This window comes from Periophthalmus magnuspinnatus, chromosome 4 (genome assembly GCF_009829125.3).
Source record: "Periophthalmus magnuspinnatus isolate fPerMag1 chromosome 4, fPerMag1.2.pri, whole genome shotgun sequence".
In the NCBI taxonomy this organism is placed as follows: Eukaryota; Metazoa; Chordata; class Actinopteri; order Gobiiformes; family Gobiidae; genus Periophthalmus; species Periophthalmus magnuspinnatus.
The window spans coordinates 15488868-15507694 of record NC_047129.1 but is presented as its reverse complement, the minus strand read 5'-3'; the positions used below and the strand labels follow the sequence as shown (position 1 = coordinate 15507694).

The 18827-nt window shown below is 38.3% G+C and overlaps 1 protein-coding gene across 1 annotated transcript in view; it reads left to right on the top strand.

Moving 5' to 3' along the window:
* LOC117369832 (adhesion G-protein coupled receptor D2) overlaps positions 1 to 18827 on the top strand; it is a 64101-nt gene that overhangs the window by 18047 nt on the left and 27227 nt on the right. The window contains exons 21-23 of the mRNA XM_055221046.1: positions 12269 to 12310; positions 15382 to 15435; positions 17797 to 17950. Coding sequence (XP_055077021.1) covers positions 12269 to 12310; positions 15382 to 15435; positions 17797 to 17950 — 250 coding nt within the window. The remainder of the gene's footprint in view (positions 1 to 12268; positions 12311 to 15381; positions 15436 to 17796; positions 17951 to 18827) is intronic.

Sequence of the window (18827 nt, the reverse complement as noted above, 5' to 3'; positions counted from 1 at the left end):
ACATCGACAAAGCTCAAAATGCTCTGTTCCACCTTGTGATGTCATGAAGTGGTAGTTTTAAATTTAACACCTACCTTTTTATCTTTTGTTTAGTAGAGATTTGAAATTCCATGGCTGAAATGATAAGTTTTGTGAAGGTGTATGGAGTTTAAAAACACTGTGGAGCACTTCCTGTATTACCACATGACATCACAAGGTAGAACAGAGTGTTTTCTTTCTCAGCCTAAAGATGCAGCGTTTGTATGTCAAACATGTGTGAATGAAACAAAACACAACTCCACATATGTTTGTGATGAGGAAACCTTTAACCTTGGGCCCTTTAAATTTCAAATGCTGTAACTATTTAGGTTATAGATCATCCCTTTAAAACATTAAAAAGAACAATTGCTAACTTTTAGCTTAGATCTCTACAAACTTATTCTGAAATGCATGCGATTCTTGTTTAAATATAACAGTTCATATTTCAGTTAATGTTCCTGAGTGTGTTTTGAATGGGCACCGTGAACTGAATCCTGATTTAAAACATAAAAAGCAAATCTAAGTGCAATTGCTAAACTCAAATTTGTCTCCAGTGTAGCTGAGCCACAGTGTTGAGAGATGCCCAGTTTTTCATGTTAATCTGTTTCTCATAGCGCATGGGCATAGGGCGATGTGTGCATGTGTGTGTGCGCTTGTGTGTATGCGTGTGGGGGTGTGTGTGCGTGTGTGTGTGTGCAGGGTGGTTTGTGTTGGACCAGGAGGCCGTAGGTAAAACACTGGACCTGAAAGCCCTGTCTGACAGATTGCACCGGGCCTGGCCTTTCTTACACTGAGCAGATGTGGTCTCCCACTTGTTTTGCTTAGTAATTATCCCTCATTAAGTGAAAGCATGTGCCAATCAAACGGCTGCAGAGTGAGAGCAGGACTGGGCCAGAGAGCTGCAGGGAGGTGCACAGACCCCGTAGCCTCAGCCCTTTTCAAGCGCTGCCATTTCAGAATCATTACTAGATTAAAGGCAAGGCAGAGCGAGAGGGCTGCTGCAGCTGCACTGATAGCATTATTATGGTTCATTTGACTTTCTAGTGGTTACAAATTTGATGATTATCACATTTAACACTTGCCATGTTCAGTTATAGTCTAATGGCACATTAAACAGTTTTCTAATAGTCAGGTATTGCTACTAAAAGAGGCTACAGTGGTGAGAAATTGATCAACTCAAATGACAAAGTAAATATGTGAATTTCATCTTGGTCACTTTAGTATTAGATGCGATAGTCACGGGTCTCCTTTGCTAACACTGAATATCAAATATGTAGCCGCCAATTATTTCAATACATGTGTTTCTTGTGCAGTTTAGTGAATGCAGATTACAAAGGACAAAAAAGTAATTACGTCCTCATGCAACTTGTTTGAAAACAGTATACAGTTTTTCATAGAAATACTTATTAACTACTCTCGTGCAGAATATAATAGCACAGGTGTTGTGCTGCACAAAGACATAACAGAAAAAAAGACACCACTCCAAAAAACAGGGGAACGGAAAGCCAAAAAACGAAGATTTATGAAGTCTTCATGCCAATGAACTACCATTCATTTTCACTTTGAAGTCTTGCAGACCGTAGTGAAGTGTGATTGCATGTGACAGTCGCCGTGTCTGCCAGTTTATCATGATGGATACACCTGCCTCTGTGCTCCTGCTGCAGGCACACTCACGTACACATACTGTATACAGTCTATGGACCACAGATATATATGGACAAGTCTTTATAGTCAGGCAATTAAAAAAATGTAAGAAAACACACTTGTATTTTATTGATTTTCACTTGCATCTGATGTAGATTTAGAACATTGTGTGACATCGCATGCTAGATGGTAAATGCATGTTATTGCTACTGTGAATGCAATTAACTAGGTATTTTAGAAGCTTTTAAAGGTGCTATATTACACACAACTGAATCTTGTGAGCTTTAAGCCATGTTTAAATGTTATTAGTTCATCAAAAACATATCCAAAGTTGTGTTTTGTTTCATTCACACATGTTTGAGTAATTCTACATTATTAGTCTGTCTACATCTCCAAAGTTGAAAATGCTCTGTTCCACTTTGTGATGTCATGAAGTGGTAGTTTTCAAGTTAACAGCTATCTTTTGTTCAGTAGAGAATGGCAATTCCAGGGCTGAAATCATCCAAATGATTCTAGTGAAGGTGTATGGAGTTTAAAAACTCAGTGAAATTCTTCCTGTATTACCATGTGACATCACAAAGTGGAACAGAGTGTTATGAGTTTGAGAAAAGAACTCAGCCTAAATATGCAGGGTTTGTGAATGAAACAAAACACAACTCCAGGCATGTTTGTGATGAGGAAACAACATTATAACATAGTTCAGAAAATAGTGTCAAATGGGCCCTTTAACTTAACCCAAATGAAGTTACAATGTCAAAATGGCCACACTCCCACACTACTGTAGTACTCCTCTATTCTTGTTGTTTACTACTGCTCTTAAAGTAGCATCACCCAGTTCTTGTCACTTGTCATTGTCCCCAGCTCGACTCAACTCTGCAGGGATAAGGGACACCAAACGCGTCGCCTTATGTCACTGGAAAATTTAGACCCTTCCAAAACCAAACATTCAAACTTCACACTACAACATGCATTTGTCACGGTTTATCAAGGCCATTGCAGAAGAAGTCAACAATGTTCATTTTTGATCAGACTTAATGATCCTGTATATGTTAGTGAATTTAAATCAGCCATATGCATACCAATGTGTGCACATAAATGCAGAATAGACCGAGTGTAAACCAAGGACAAGCACTGTTCTTTAGATTCTGAACTCCAGCTGCAGTACTTGTTTCCTTTATTTAAGCACATTTAAAACAAGAAATATTTCACGTGAGATTCTGTGGACTCTTTGTGAAATACTTCTTGCATATTTGTTTTAAATTCTAAGCTGTGATCCATCTGGCTTCATTTTGTTTCTGTCAAGCTAATTTTCCTTTACGTGGTGGGAGCATAGTAGACGTTTTTGACTTCAGAATGTTATACAGAGAAAAAAATACCTTGGTTAATCGTGTGTATAATGTCTTCTACGAAAATATTCTATTAAACAACAGCTTCTTTCTGCAATATGGAAATCGCACGAGAACTTTCATTACGTGACAAGTGTATGGTAATAACAAGTCACATGATCTGTCTGTCTACTTTATTTCATGATGATATTTTTAAAGGTGCGTTATGCAACTTTTCTGATGGGGGGGGGGTTTCCATGGATATGTTTATGCTTTGTCAAGAATTTTCCACATAAAACAGCATTTTTTTTGCTCAAAAATAGAGGCAACTACAAGCAGGGTTATCTCTTCATGGAGCTGACCTGTAACTGGGCTTGTTGATGTCTTTTACTCGTCTCCATGGAGATAAATACATTAAATGCCACATTGTGAAACATTCCAGGCAAAGCAAAAACATCCCCAGGTGATTGGAAAGTTACAAAGTGCTGCTTTAACCCCACTCTCTTCGATTATAAAGACGAAGAGAGTGAATGAGGAGAGTGATGAAATGGAAACGCAGCTGCAAAATGCATTATCCCGGTTAGCATGCTAGTTTGATCTTATTACCATGCTGTTTCTGTGCTATAAAGTAACACGTGACAGCCGGGGTTTTCTCTATTTGTCAGTGTGAAATAATCTAATCAAAAACGCCCTCAGAGATTGACAGCAGACTCACATACAGTTTGACAAGGGGGATGCTCGGAAAGGCCCCTCGGATACATAAGTATTTTTTAATTAAACAGCTCTCAGCTCCGGCAGTGCGCTTTCCAGTCCCAGTTCAAAGCCTCAACTCCAACCCATGTGTTAAAAGTTTGTATCAGTTTTCCGTAGCCGTGTTTTGCTTGGCTCTCAAGACATGCAACCCCAAATTGTCTTGTTTAAAAGCCAGTTTGTTTACAGTTCACTCTTCTCCCTCGCGCTCTCACTCCGCTGCCTGAGCCTTACACACCACCACATGTGCAATCAGTTTCGAGCTATAGCGAACCATCTCAATACTGCTCCAAAATCCTGCTATCCTGTTAGTATTAGCAAATGACCCGGAGCCCGCAAATCCTTCATCATTCATATTTCAACTTTATTTAAACGTTAAAAGATGTCAAATAGAGTGCTCATCTGTTACTTCATCAATATCATTCGTCTGTCTGATATAAAATCAATATGACACAGTGACGCGGAGCAGGGGCAGTGGTAAACGCGGGGTCATTTGTCATTGAGGGGCAATAAAGACACGTCAAAATTGATTTTTTTTTTTTTTTTTTGCCCCGCACACATGCTAACTCTGTCTCTCTGTGGAAAAAAGAAAAGTGATTCTTAAAATGACTGAGGTACGACCAGCCGTGCCCAAGTCAATTAATATTAGTGTAAGAGGCGCAATGAGTTGGAGTTGTGTTTTCAAGCTAAGAGCAAAAGATGAACAGATAGATGGACAGATGGATGGATGAATGCATGAATAGAGGTGCGGGTTGTCTCTGGTGTGAAAGGTTCAGTTGTCGGCTTGAAATAGATGTTTTTATTTCCTATTTGTTTCCTTTTGGGTTTTGCGGTTCGTGCTTCTCGATACAAAAGTATTTACTTGACCTTGAAACGCTGCTGTATTTAGTTACTTGCGTCTTTATTTAAACTCAGTGGAAATGCCTTTGTTTTGTTGTTTGTTTGTGTTATTATAATACCAGATTTTGTTCCATTTAAGAGATGCTTTGCGGGTTCATAAAAGTGCAACTGCAATTTTAACACTGTAGTCCCCAGCCACGGTAATAAAAGAAGGATAACAAGGACTTTTCTATGTTGGCCTCTCACGGTAATTACTATATAAACTTATTTCAATATGTGAAAGCTGAAAAAATATATTTAGGGGCTCAATAGCAATCATGGGTACTTTTTCTTTGCAAAATCGGGGAGATCTGGGGTATTTTTTGTTGTCATAAGATAACATTTGAGCTGTGAAGGGGTGAATTACTCCCTTTTACGGCTAATTATTGGTACATTCTGCTGTTTATTTGTTGCAGCTTATGTCTTTTAATGAAACTGTCTTTTTAAAAATGGTTTACTGGGATTATCTTGCATTATATAAATCTTAATTAGTGGCATAAAGTAGTTTCAGTATTATCGTTTATCGTAATATTTCTCTGTCATGTTTCAAAATGTGTTATAGTGACAGGTCTATGTCTATGGAATTTTCTGTAAAAAAAAAAATTCAATAGTCGAGATACTAGTAAATATTAAAACCAGATACTCATTTGAACAAGAAAAACAGTCACATAAATAGGACATTTTCTTGAATAGTCTCAATCTATGTCAGAACTAGTATAAGACCGTGTGGTGAGATTAAAGGAATAGTGTTTTACAGAATAAGAAAGACATCACAATACAACCAAATCAAAACATAAATAATCATCATAAAATTAACATTAAAAGAGAAGAGTGCAGAATAAAAACCTTTCAGTCATACGCACAGCTAAACAGAACAGGATTCAAACCACCAACCTTTGGATCAGTGGACAAACACGCTACCAACTGAGCCTCCGTCACCCCCTTATCATTGTATTGAGTATCTGGCTTGTTCTTTGATATCAAAATCAAGTTTGAAATTATATTATTGTTGCAACATGAAGTTCCATCATTCTGGCACCAGCAGCAGTGTATAACTTTACAGGGACTTAGTTAATCACTCCTACCCCACCACGGCCTATGACCTATAACCTATCCAGGTTAACTCAGTTTGTGGTCTGCTCTGTGCCTTGGGGGGGTGGGTTCCCCTGGATGCCCCCTGCTGTACAGGCTAAACAGGTGCACAACATTACTTATTTATGGGTAGGGTTCAACCTGGCAAGTTAATACAAACCCAATTCTGAAAAGGCTGTGGAAAATTACAGTCACTCTTTGTACCCGTTTTAATAGCGTCACATACTTTTAATACTTTATGCCAAAATATGTCGCAATAATCACGTACAGGCTAACTCTAAAATGTCTCTTTTTACTCTCACTAGTGTACAAAACTCAGTATCCATAATTGTATTCATTCATATTTTTAGCATCTTCAGAAATGAGTTTGCAGATCATTATTTTTAGCCTCTTATGCTGTAATCCTCCATGTGTCCATGTCACAGTCCCCACCACAGTTTGTCGCCCGTGGCTTTTGTGTTGTGTGTACACCCAAGTAGCGGTGCAGCAGTGGTGAGCAACATCTGTTTCGGGCTTGTTGTTCCTCTTGGCTGCTTTTCAATTGGATTTCCTCAAGCAGGGCCAAAAGCTGTCACCTCTGCCAGGCTCTGTTAGCGATCACCGTCGGCCCCTATATTAAGTAGGTGGTTCAGGGCTAAGCTAATAACTCTCCCTCCTCTCCCGAGCCATCACATAGCGCTGCGCTGGCGTATAGCTGCGGGCCGGCCTCTCTCAGAGCTGGTTTGGGGGCTTGTGTGTGTGTGTGTGCGGGAGAGCGGCTGGCCTGGGGGTCCGCTACTCAAAGTGACAGCTTCAACTGACTCGATGTGTGAGTTTGTGGGGAAGCAAAAAGCAGACAGGCATTTTTTACAAACAATAAATGATGGACTTTAGGCTGTAATGTGCAACAGAATAGGGACAAGATAGGAAGTTGGACCTTATGTTCACCTTACATTGTGATACATAGGCTGCATATGTAATGTCAGAGAGACTGGGGGAGTTTTATCAAGGTAAATGGATTGTTGCTTGTGAACAGCAACAAAGGGAAAATACAATTGGGTGGAGTGTGTTTTAAAATGATGTTTTCACAGTAATAACACTAAATAATAATAACTGTAGTCATTTCTGCACACTGACATTGTGATGTTCTGCCCGTGAGGACAGATAGGGCAGACAGATAGGGCAGACAGAGGGTAGACATTTCAATTCAGGTATGTGCTATTTGTTGACAAATTGCTAGTTTTTGTGTCTTTTGTATAATAATAATAATAATAATTATAATTATAATAATAATAATGCATTATATATATTGCTTTTCAGATTTCGTTCATTATTCACTCCATACTTGGTGGTAGTAAGCGACTATTGTAGCCACTGCCCGCTGCCCTGGGGCAGACTGTTAGATGCAAGGCTGCCATTCTGCACCATCAGCTCCTTCAACCAACACTCACACACACCACATTCATACTTGGCATTGTTGGTGAAATGTCTTGCCTAAGGACAAAACAACTGTTTCTAACTTAAAGGCGCTGTACCTGATTTCTTTTCATAACTTTAATAGGCCAGAGTGGAGTTTTGCTGTCACGGTGCTAAAAAACAAGCTAACAGTGCTACTTCCTGATTCAGAGGATAAAGTGCTTTATTAGTAGATGCAGACAGCACGTAGCCGTCTCATTTTGACCCAAGAGCTACTTTTATTATATGTATCTGTAATGGGACAAAGCTGATTTTACATTATTTTACTTTAATTGTATGCAGACCCTTTAAATGATCATTATAAATGACATAAATTATGTTTAATTGTGGGTCATATGGCTCAGTGTGTTAGGATTTAGTTTTACCTCATCAGACCGACATAGTGGCAGACTGCCTGGTTACCTGCTTGTCTTTCTGTGTCCTCCTGCCAGCCTCCATGGCCAGCTGGAGAAGTTTTACAGAGCTGGAATTGAACCACGAACCTGCAAGGGATCAACTCCCCGTTTCACAGGTCTGACAGACACTTTGATTTGACATGCCACGAGCAGTTAAAGTGAAAGTTATGTATACATGTTAATTAAACTGTTTATGCGTGGAGGGGTCAGAGACATTAGCAAGTCCCAGCGTAGAAGTGTGAATTTCTTCTCTTTCCCCCATCGCAGCGTTTTAACCTCTTCTGTCTCTCATTTGGGTAATGACAACCAGGTGCAGGGGCAGAATTTTTGCCTCACATTTTTGGCCAAGTGGAGATGCAGATAGCTCTATTTGTGAAAAGTGTCTGTGTGTGTTTGAATTTGGGCGAGGGATTTGACGGCTGGTTCTGTTCGTTTGGCTCACTTTTGGAGTTGGGTGACACACGGAGCCTGGAAAGCCTCTACAAAGGATGCATGAGTTCAACAGCTTAAACAAAATACTCAGGCCCACTGTAGAGTGTCAGTTTGAGAAGGGTGATTCATTTGGATGTAGGTCAAAAGGTGTAAATTATATCTTTCTTAGTAAAACGTCACTGTTGAAAGTAAATACATGTACAATTATCAGGTTATATTTACTATTATTATTCACTGTTAAATGTTGCATCATACCAGCAATGAAAATTCATAGTTTGGGAGTGTTGTTCACTGGCAATAAAAGTTTTTCTGATATTGATTATTCGAACAATGACGGAAACTGATGAATGGCAGAGATTACAAAAAACAATAAAAAAAACAAGAAACTGTAAATAAATAGCTGTGTTATTTTCAGTGTAGTTGGCTCCTCCCATCAGATAGATATAAGGCAGTGTCCACCAGTGATCTGACCAGAACTGAAGAAGTGGCTTGGATGAGCGGCCAAGCGCCTTCACTCACAAAAAGGTTAAGCTTCTGGCAAAAAACAAGCAGTTTGTGTAATTGAAATAAGAGAATTGTTAACTCATCGCAAACAGTTGACACCGACTGACCAGTGTCCATATTATATTATTTAATAATATTAAACTCCAGTGAAAAATCAATAAAATATAGAAGTTACTACATCATCAGGTTACTTATAATGACCTCACCCAAGGCACAATCACACAACTCTCTGGGTGCTGTTATATATAATAAACGTGTTTTCTTGGACTTGCGTAACTTAGTATTGCTCCCTTCACTCATTGTTACAGCAATATTTTATATAAGCATTTACCTATAAATTACAAGAAATAAGATGAAAAAAACCTGCCCTGATAAAGGCCAACGGATCGAAACACATTGCCGTGATTTTTTCTTTATCTGCCATGTGATAATGTGGTCATCATTTGTACTTTTTGAGTGCCACAGTTTTTTTTTCAACTTGCATTTGAGACTGGTCCCTATACTGAAGAGCAGCAAAAAGACAATTTTGCGCCATCTCTGCACATCCAAGTAGCATTCCTGCCCCTAAATGTTTACGTGAAATAAATACTTTCAGGCAGAACTACTGTTATCGGTCACAGAAAATAGCATCATGATGTTTAAAATGTGAGCCATTTTGTTTGGTGTACTGAATTTGACGTTTTGTGTTGTGCATTTTATACATATCAAAATTACATTTATAAACCCAAGATGAGCCTTTTGTGAAAATAAAGTAAACAAGTGTAAAAACTCTTGACATATTTTTATATTTAGTAAATAAACATGGTTAACTGAAAATGTGCTGTCATTAATAGATATACACTTTAAAAGTCCCCCATTCATTTTTCAAGATGAGGTAAAATGTAGTTTTCTTAATTGACGTTAAATACCCATCTACTCTGCTATTAAGACGAGCTCTCAGAACACTGTTAAAAAGAGGTTAATGTTTTCACTCTAATGCACTCACGAAATGCTTTTCCAATGAGCAATTTACAAGGACATCACATTCACAATGAGCCAATATTTGAAAAGGAAGTTCACCAGCGCAGGCGGTTAGCTGTAAACTGCCACAAGATCAGGATCACAGCAAAATATTTTTTATTTACCCACAATTCTTTGTAAAATGGATCCCTGGTTTTGAGTTCCTCCTCAGGGTCTGATAATGTACTGTAGTTCACTTGAAGCATCTTTCCGTCTCACATGCACAGAATCTCTCCTGGGTAATATTTGTTTTTGGTTACTGTTTGTTAGCTTTAACTTTTTAAAGATACAATTGTTTCCTAATTAGCTTGTGGCTAATTAATCTATGGATTGTTTGATGTACAGTGAAGCAATACTTTGAAAGCTCATCTTTTGCATAAATCTGTAGCATTTGCAGCGGAGTTCAAAAGAAAGAGGCCTGAGTTTAGAAAAAGCGTAAATGCATTTGAATAATGTGGCCCAATTTTCTACTGTGTTTGTTTTTACCGGGAATATTAATGAATTAACATTTTAAACAATCCATCATTATGTTTGCCACTTATTTTTAACTCAATTATAATCTAATAGTTCATTTTTCCTAATGTGCGCACAGTCTTCTCTCCACTTTGTTCAGCACACAACAAAAGATTAATTACAAATCAGGGGACTGATCAAAAACATGATAATCAAATTGCAACAATGAGCTGAAAATTGCAACACAATAGTGAGGAACATTAACCACCCACTGCTTGGAGCATGAGCGTATGTGCTGCTCTCCACATCAGGCCAGTCAGTCTGCAATGGCAACTAGGAAAATCTACATCCTGAGCACAGCAAGAGACCCAATTTAAATGAATGTATAGTGTATCTAGAGGCGTGAGGCTGCATTCAAATTTAATTAAACAGCATGATCTATACATTCCTCTGGGCATCAACTGTAAACCAAATGGAAAATATTTGTACATTTTACATATTTGGACAGTCTATATCTAGTCACTTTTTTGCATAAATTGAAACAAAAGAGACGTTGACCACTTAACTACTTTTTAAAATATTTTGTTACTGTGGAAGGCATTATAATTCAAATCATAATATATTTTCTGTTATTATTCATATATATATATATATATATATATATATATATATATATATATATATATATATATATATATATATATGTATATATATATATATGTATATATATATATATATGTATATATATATATATGTATATATATATATATATATATGTATATATGTATATATATATGTATATATGTATATATATATATATATATATATATATATATATATATATATATATATATATATATATGTATATATACATATTTGTGAAACTCTGCATAATTCAATAATTATTTTGAAGAGGTTTAATAATGTTACAGAACCAACACTTGTATTCAGTTGTCCGGTTGTGTCCAGCTGTGCACTTGTGGTTGCTCTTGTGTGCGCTCTTCATGTGTCTCTTGTTAAAAAATAATCGGTAGAGCAGACCAATGTACTTTGAAAAGTTTGTCCCTCTAAACTCCCGTAAGGACGTAAGCTTGGCTTATCAAAGATCTCCTGAATCTGTCAGCCTTGAAATTTATAGGATTTTACCTGCTTTTTCATTTTTCTCAGTACATCTTTTGTGGCAGCGTTCAATCAGCGCTTTGTGTCTCACTGTTTCCACTGAAGGAACAAGATTACATTATGGTTGTACATTCAATGCTTGTACATTCGGCGGATGCCACAATAGATTGGAATGAAAAATAGCTTTTCTGTGACCACAAGTGCAGCCTTTATGCATCCAAGGGCATGGCATTCCTGGGCCCTGGGTACTAGCTGTGGAGTTTTGTGAACATGAAATATCTTCTTTTATCAGTCTCTTTTCATTATGCTACTTCTGTTTCTATATTTTTTTGCCTCCTTCTTTCAATAGACTCCTCCATAGTCTCCACTGGCATCGGCTGCTCTCTTCATGTGGAGATGTGCGTCTTTTCTTATTTGTTCTCCTTTAGGTTAATCTATATGTTTCGCTTTTGTGTCATTATTATCATTCATACATGTATTATATTTGCATGCGGTATTAAATATAGCAGCTTGTCCTCCATACTTTACTTTTCCCCATTGGTGAGGCTGTGTGGGACCTTGGGTTAATCCTTTGATGGCTTTGTGAGAGCTGCAATGACGAGCATCATATTGAAAATTAAACAAATACATTGTGCGGTCATACAGTTTATTCTGAGTGTTTGAACTATTTCATTTCCATCAATTCCAACCATCTGTTAGTCTTTTCTTGCTCCCCGTTATTTTCTGTATAGGCTATTTAAATTAGTTTTGCCACAAACCCCTTACAAAATATTATACAAGCTAAATGCACATTGACTCTTTATTGTAAAACTAAAAAGACAGTTCCCAGACCAAACCAAAATCTTCAAATTCATTGGAAAATTATTTAGACAAAATAAATTATCCAAAATGTGAATGTAGTATTTTAAAATTCAAGAAAGCATAATCTGCACCTATAACAATGCCTTAATTACTGCCACATTTAAAAACACAGATAAAACAGTAACACATTCATTTTGTCTCTTTTTTTTTGCATAAGAAAAACAAATATTATCAGTTTCATAAGGCCCTTTCTCTCTGCTAATGACTGGACATGCAGATGACGTGGCTCGCCTGTACGTTGTGAAATTGACCACTGGAAATAAGTGAGAAAACAACTGTAACAACTTTGTCCTCTTTCTCTTGCCTTTCTTCTCCCCACTCTCTCTGTCTTTCTCTTTGCAGGGCCTGTTCATCTTCCTGATATATGGGGTGTACAACACAGAGGTAAGTCTGCATTGTGTCTCAAGGCTGTCGGAGTGAATGAGAGAAATGACAAGTTTCTGATGGGGTTCCTGCTTAAGTGCCGTGAGTGTGTGCGTGGTTGTGTGCGTGGCGGAGAGGAGGGATGGCGTGCAGGGGAGGGGCCATCGTTTCCCGCGTCCCACTGCCCTTCATGCTTGGACTAACTTATATGCATCTGAGTCCCACCATTAAACACTGACACGAGGCACTCCTCAGCCACTCATTCCTCACCCACATTGGCTAATATTTCACTGCCTCTTTAAGTTTTTAAACTCACGGCCCTCCATTTAGCATCCTGACAAAGCCACCGGCCAGTCCTCCGCACCGGGCGCCGCAGCGGTCGACATATAGAGCAAGAGAGAGGGGGAAAAAGAGAGAAAAACGATATGCAAGCGGCGGTGTGCTATGAGGGAATATCACTCCAGCATTACCATTTAGATTTGTGGAGGCGGAGAATGTCACAGTGCGGAGGAGGAGGAGAGATTAAACGGATGAGATTTTGAATCATTGAAATCACTCTTGGTCAAATGTAGCTTTTATTCTTCCTAAAGGCGATGTACAGACTAGATTTTGAGCTGCATCCTAATCAGGCATGGGACAATAAACATTAATATGGTTTATCGTGATAAAAAGGGTGACCAATAATTGTTCGTGAGACATTTTATATAATTGTAAAAATCGCCAACAAAGATAATCGCCATTACATCACCAGAATGTGCAAGACTTCTCCACGATGATCACCCCTAGATCAATGTTGTTTTCACTGATAAGAAAGTACAATACTATAACAGTTTAAATATGGAACCTGTTCATAATATTAAAATTCAAATGATTTATGTCCATAACATTTTTAAAGTGTCGGCATAATAATTATAATGATATATTCGTTAATTGCAATTCTTTTGGCCATGATAATCGTGACACCAAATTTCAATATCGTCCCATCCCTAATTTTGACAACATTTTAAACTTTGATATTGAATTGTTAGTACTGTTAGAACAAGTACTGTTGCAAAAATCTAAATTGTAGCAGCTTGATCTTATTATAAACTAATATAATAATGATTAACTGTCCAGGTTACAGTGCTGTACACTTATTTTTAAACAGTAACATATTTTCATGTAGACAATGTAGATGAAATTAGTTATGCCGTTATTTCACAAACTTTTCACATGTGAGAGGAGAAGTCGGCCTAATAAAGAAAAGGGTCTTGTATAATTAAACAGAGTATGCATATTTTTCTTTCATATGCAAAGGAAAGCTGTTGCATTAAACAGTGTCCAAACTCAGGCAGTGCTCATTTATGGAGCCTAAGCTTCATAATTACAGATCTATGTGGAAGACAAACTGCCTCTACAGCTATTAAACTCAAAATAGTGTTTTAATTGCTAATTACCTGACAATAGCTCTCCATTATTCATTGCAATTATCTTTTCCTTGGTGGTCACCTTGTAATCCCATGCTTTGATGACCTTTTATTTCCATCAGCTCCAAGGATGTCGGCAGGTGTTGTCGGGTGCTCTGCTTTCATATGGTAATCTCTGTGCGCCCATTTACATGGGGAGCCATGCATTGCATCATTTTGAAACCTTGAGTACACACAAATCCCTTTAAACACACAACAATCATCTAAAACAATGCCCTTCCCCTCATTGTCAAATGATTAATTAACTTGTGTCATGTAATTGCCTCAGCACGCACTCTGCTTTTGATATCAGTCAAATCCCCAAGACATTCTCCCCTCCATTAAATAACATTAAGTCTCTCTCTACAGTCTGAGGCCTGTGTGGATCTTCTCACTATAAACTCTGGTCACATGACGCTGTGGGTTTAGTCCTGTCACAGCGGTGCCCTCTTTATTATGTGGCCTTATGCAAAACAGAGTGTGCTGTGTCTGCTGGGTTTGTCTCTGACATCATTTATAACACACTGGGACTTAATGAAGCCATAAGCCATAATGCACAATCACTAACCTGGGGGGCTGGACTGGTACCCAAACAAATTTACAATGGGAAATGACACCTGAAAATGCTAACAGGTTTCATCTCTAATGCCACAACTTAAATCAACATTTCAATATGTAAATTAGAAAGAATATAATTACTAGACTAGATAACACACTTTTTAGCTACCTCCTGTATTAATTAAAATATACAATATTCTTGTGAACATGTCCTTTGGCTTCTCTTTGCACTCTGGGGTACAGTGTGTGTTAAATGAAAGCCTGCCATGTGCCGTTTGATCCAGAGTGTAAAAATGTAATCTGTTCTGCTAGGCCAGTCCCCTCTCCTCCAATAGCTCCATTTGTTGGTCACGGCGCTCTATGTTGACAGATGATCGCTTGAAGTCGTCTTCTTAGTTTGGCTGCTCTATGTGTCACTTTCAAGTGCCATTAGAGCGTAGGGCACAGAGGACCCACTTTACCACAGAGGCACCCAGACTTTGGCCTGGCTCAGGCATTTTTGTGCTGATACAAAGTCCATTTTACACATTTATAATACATTTTGAAAAGTTAAAACAAAAGTTTGGTTACTTTTCTCTCTCCTTTTCCATGGTGGAAAAATTACGATAACACAGAAATGGCACTTTTTAGTACATCAAAATAAAGGCTTTTGAACTACACAGTAGTAATATGTAAATTTTTCACATTTACATGTCTTTATTTTAATTTGGAGTGAGAACTGGTAATAAAGAACTGGTAATAAAACAAAATGTGCAAGTTAATTTAAATTATTCAGGTACAATTCAAAACTATGTTATTTAGTCAACTGCATTTTTTCCCTCCCCATAATACTTCTTATATACACAGCTACAAATAATGACCAGCGTATCCCTCAACTTTTGGGTGGTGTTTCCACTTTACTTTGACGATAAACAAGCTGCTTTACTCCCAAAACGCAGTGATATGGTAACAGTTGACCTAATAATATATTTTTTTAATGAATAAAACAAAAACACTTTGATGGAATAATAACTGTAAACTAAATGTATAATTCACTCTGTTCTGTTAATATCCCCTGACTGCATCTCTTGTTCTCTCTGCTGTCCTCAGGTTCGGAGCACAGTCAACAGGATCAAGGAAAGAAGAAAGGCACTTAATTTTTCAGTGCGTAATATTCCCAATCTTTTTATAGTCTTTAAACCAGACAACAGCACTTTTGTCCCATTTACACAAAATCTCCACAACCCCAACAAAGCCAATAAAAACTGGCCACAAAATAAGTCTCTTCCTCTTACGGGTCGGCAGTCCATGTTAGATGCCCTTATTCATCAAACATAGACTCTCGGTAATAGCCCCCCTATCCTCCTCCTCCTTCTCCTCCTCCTTCTGTGCAACTGGCCCTTCGCTGCACCTTCATCCTCGCAATGTCAAGCCCCGCGGTGGGTTACAAGTTTCTAATCCCGGACAAGCCGTCCCCTGACATTAAAGTGTCAGGCCAGTATTTATACCTTGTTTGGTTGAAATGGTGTTGTGTCTTTGTGTGTGTGTGTGTACGTGTCCAGGGTTATGTGTGTGCCTATGAACATGGCCCAAGCTCTTTAAAGGTAGTTACTAGTCACATGCACATAGCGACAATTATAGAGTCTACAGCGTCTTGACAAACAGCCGCTACCATCGTTCCAAACACCGTGTAGACCCATACACAGTCAGCGCCGGCCCCTATGAGTGATCACGTTAGCAGTCGTCCCGTTGCCTAGATGTTGTGTCACACTTTATGGCTAGCGACACTTTGTCCTACACCCCTCCCTCTGCACCCTGACCCAAGCATGTGCCTCCCGATGCCTCCCCACCCCACAAACACCCCCTCCTTCCGAGCTATTGCTAACCGTAGATTAATTTTTTTCTCGTCTCTAGCAACCTCATGCTTCCTCTTTGACCTCCCACCTCTGTTATGGTCTGGAGTTGTGGGAAATATAAAAATAAATAAATAAATTGAAGTGTTTGATTTGGGAGGGGGGCCCCATGTGACCAGGTGCACTTTGATATATCGTCTCCCATGTTATCAGCGATACACCCCCGCCTTCAAACATCTACCATCATTTTTACTGCTTTCCTTCTCGCAATTTTCCAATCTTGCTGGGTTCCGCTACAAGAATACGTTTTTTAGCCATTGCTGCCGCTTGACGGTTTTTAGCTAATGCTATTTTTTGCCATAAATCTTGCTTGAAATACTGTATCTATACCTGTCCTGTGGTTAGATAGGAGACATTTGGCTCTAGATGACCGCACATGCCCCTATATCTCCCCTTGTTGTAAAACATAGGATTGGAGCTGGCACAGGATAAAGAGACTCGGCTGGCGTTACTACATATGGGGTCATTTGGAGACGTATGGTACTCGACAGGGGGCAGGGAAGTTTATATCTCATATTATTTGCGACACTGTGGGATAATTCATGGCTTTACATATTTGAAGTATTTTTGTACATTTACAGAGGTCAGACCTTGTTTCATTTCACTACAGGAAATGTTGCTAAATGTAATAATGAGTTGTTTTGTTGTTTTTTTTCTAGAAATGACTGATTTGTCACCTGTAAAACCTATCGTAATCATCAGTATCATAGAACATTTAAAACGTATTATTTTAGTTTTTTTTACCAAATTGTACTCATTGTTTTAGTAGTCGACTAGTCAAACAATTATTTATACTGTACAGTGATATTTTTAATACATTTTTTTGACAAGTGGTGACCGAAGGCTTCTAGACAAATAATATTTAAGGATAAAGAGAATTATTGCTAAACATCCGAATTTCGTATATACATTTTTATTTAATAATTTTGCTATGTTCATGAAAAAAGGTATTTTATCATGTGTTTTTGAGTCCAGAGTGTAGTCCAGATTACGTGCATACTAGTCAGGATTCTTCCGATTAACCGTTGTAGCCCTACTACATGAGCACACTAAAAGATTTATTTTAGATGCCCCTTCTATTAATTACAAACTTGAAAATTGTAGATCATTATAATCTCTTAAATAAAATATTCTGCTCCGTAGCTATTCCGGCCTTGACCATCTCTCATAAAAATTCCAGTGAACGCCTTTTTTAATTCCACACTTGTGTTGACCTCCTTGGACCTCTTCTTTTTAGTAGCTCTCAACATAAGCATAGGTCACAAGCGGCCTGCGAGATGGTCTTCTGACACCCGCCCAGACGGCCATTTGGACCTGAGCAGGCTGTCGGATCGTACCCGGTGTCTCTTGACCCACCCTGACCTCCCTCTTGTACACACACTGCCAGATTGCTTTGTGAAATAAAGCTGTCAGTAGCAAGACCCAAATAAAAAACAGCCCCCCGCACACAGTTGATGTCACTGCCCCTGACACCTTTGAAATACAGATATATATTGGCTCTAGATTAGTTTTTTTTGGACCTTAATTCAAGTTTTGACAAGATATTAAGTTTGCGTTTTATTATATTTTTGTTGTGTTTTGTTAAATGGTCATTACCGTGTGTTTCTTATAGAACTGTGCCAGCTCCAGACCATCCAGCTCCATGACCAGCTCTCGTCCCACCAGTCTGCCCCTTGGCACCGGCCCGAGCCAGGAAGAGGAGGCCAACAATATGTCCACCTGCAGCAGTGCCCCAGGCCCTGCCCAAGAGGAAGAGGCAACAACAGGTGAGTCACCACACTACTGCTTCATTATAAAGGAAATCACTTTAGTATGAGGCTTAGTTTTTACCACTCCAGCCTAACAGCAAATAGGTGAAAATTCCGAACTGACAGTAGCCTTGGCCTTTTTTTTTTTTTTTTTTTGAGTTTACATTGAGTTCCTCTGAGTGCTCCGATTTCGCCTATCATTAAAAACATATAGGGTCCCGGGACTCCATTGAAAAAAAAAAAAAAAAAAAAAAAGGTATCTCAGTGGAGCTTTCTTGGTAAACAAAAAGTGAAATAAAACAGTTTTTTATGCCTATTCAAATTTTCGATTTCACTCAACGGTTTACATCTAATCTTAAAGAGGGGGTATTTTACTTCTATGGGGTTTTAACTGCCAACACATAACATATTTAGATCACCATTGTACAGAATCTTAAAGCAAACTGTAAGAAAGGTTTGAATAGGCCTCAGGAGAGATAGTTAAATTACTAAAACATATATAGACCTCTTCAAGCATGTTTTTGGTGATGGAACAACATTATAACATGGTAGGAAGCTAAAAAATAAAATAAAAAAAAGCATAATACCTTCTCTTTAACCAAAAATGTTAAATGGCCACATGGTAAATAATCACCTTTTTTTTTTTTTTTTTTTTTTTTTTTGCGTTTTCCCACCTTCCAGGCACTCAAAACGCTTTACATCAATGAACCAGTCACCCATTCACACACACATTCATACACCAATGTACACAGACACTTGGGGCAAGGTGGGTTAAGTGTCTTGCTCAAGGACACAACAGCAGCATTCATCGCACCGCTAATCTGTGGGTCAGTGGATCTGATCACTCGCCCAAATATGTTTATGTCGGGAGCAGGATTTGAAATGCCAACCTCCG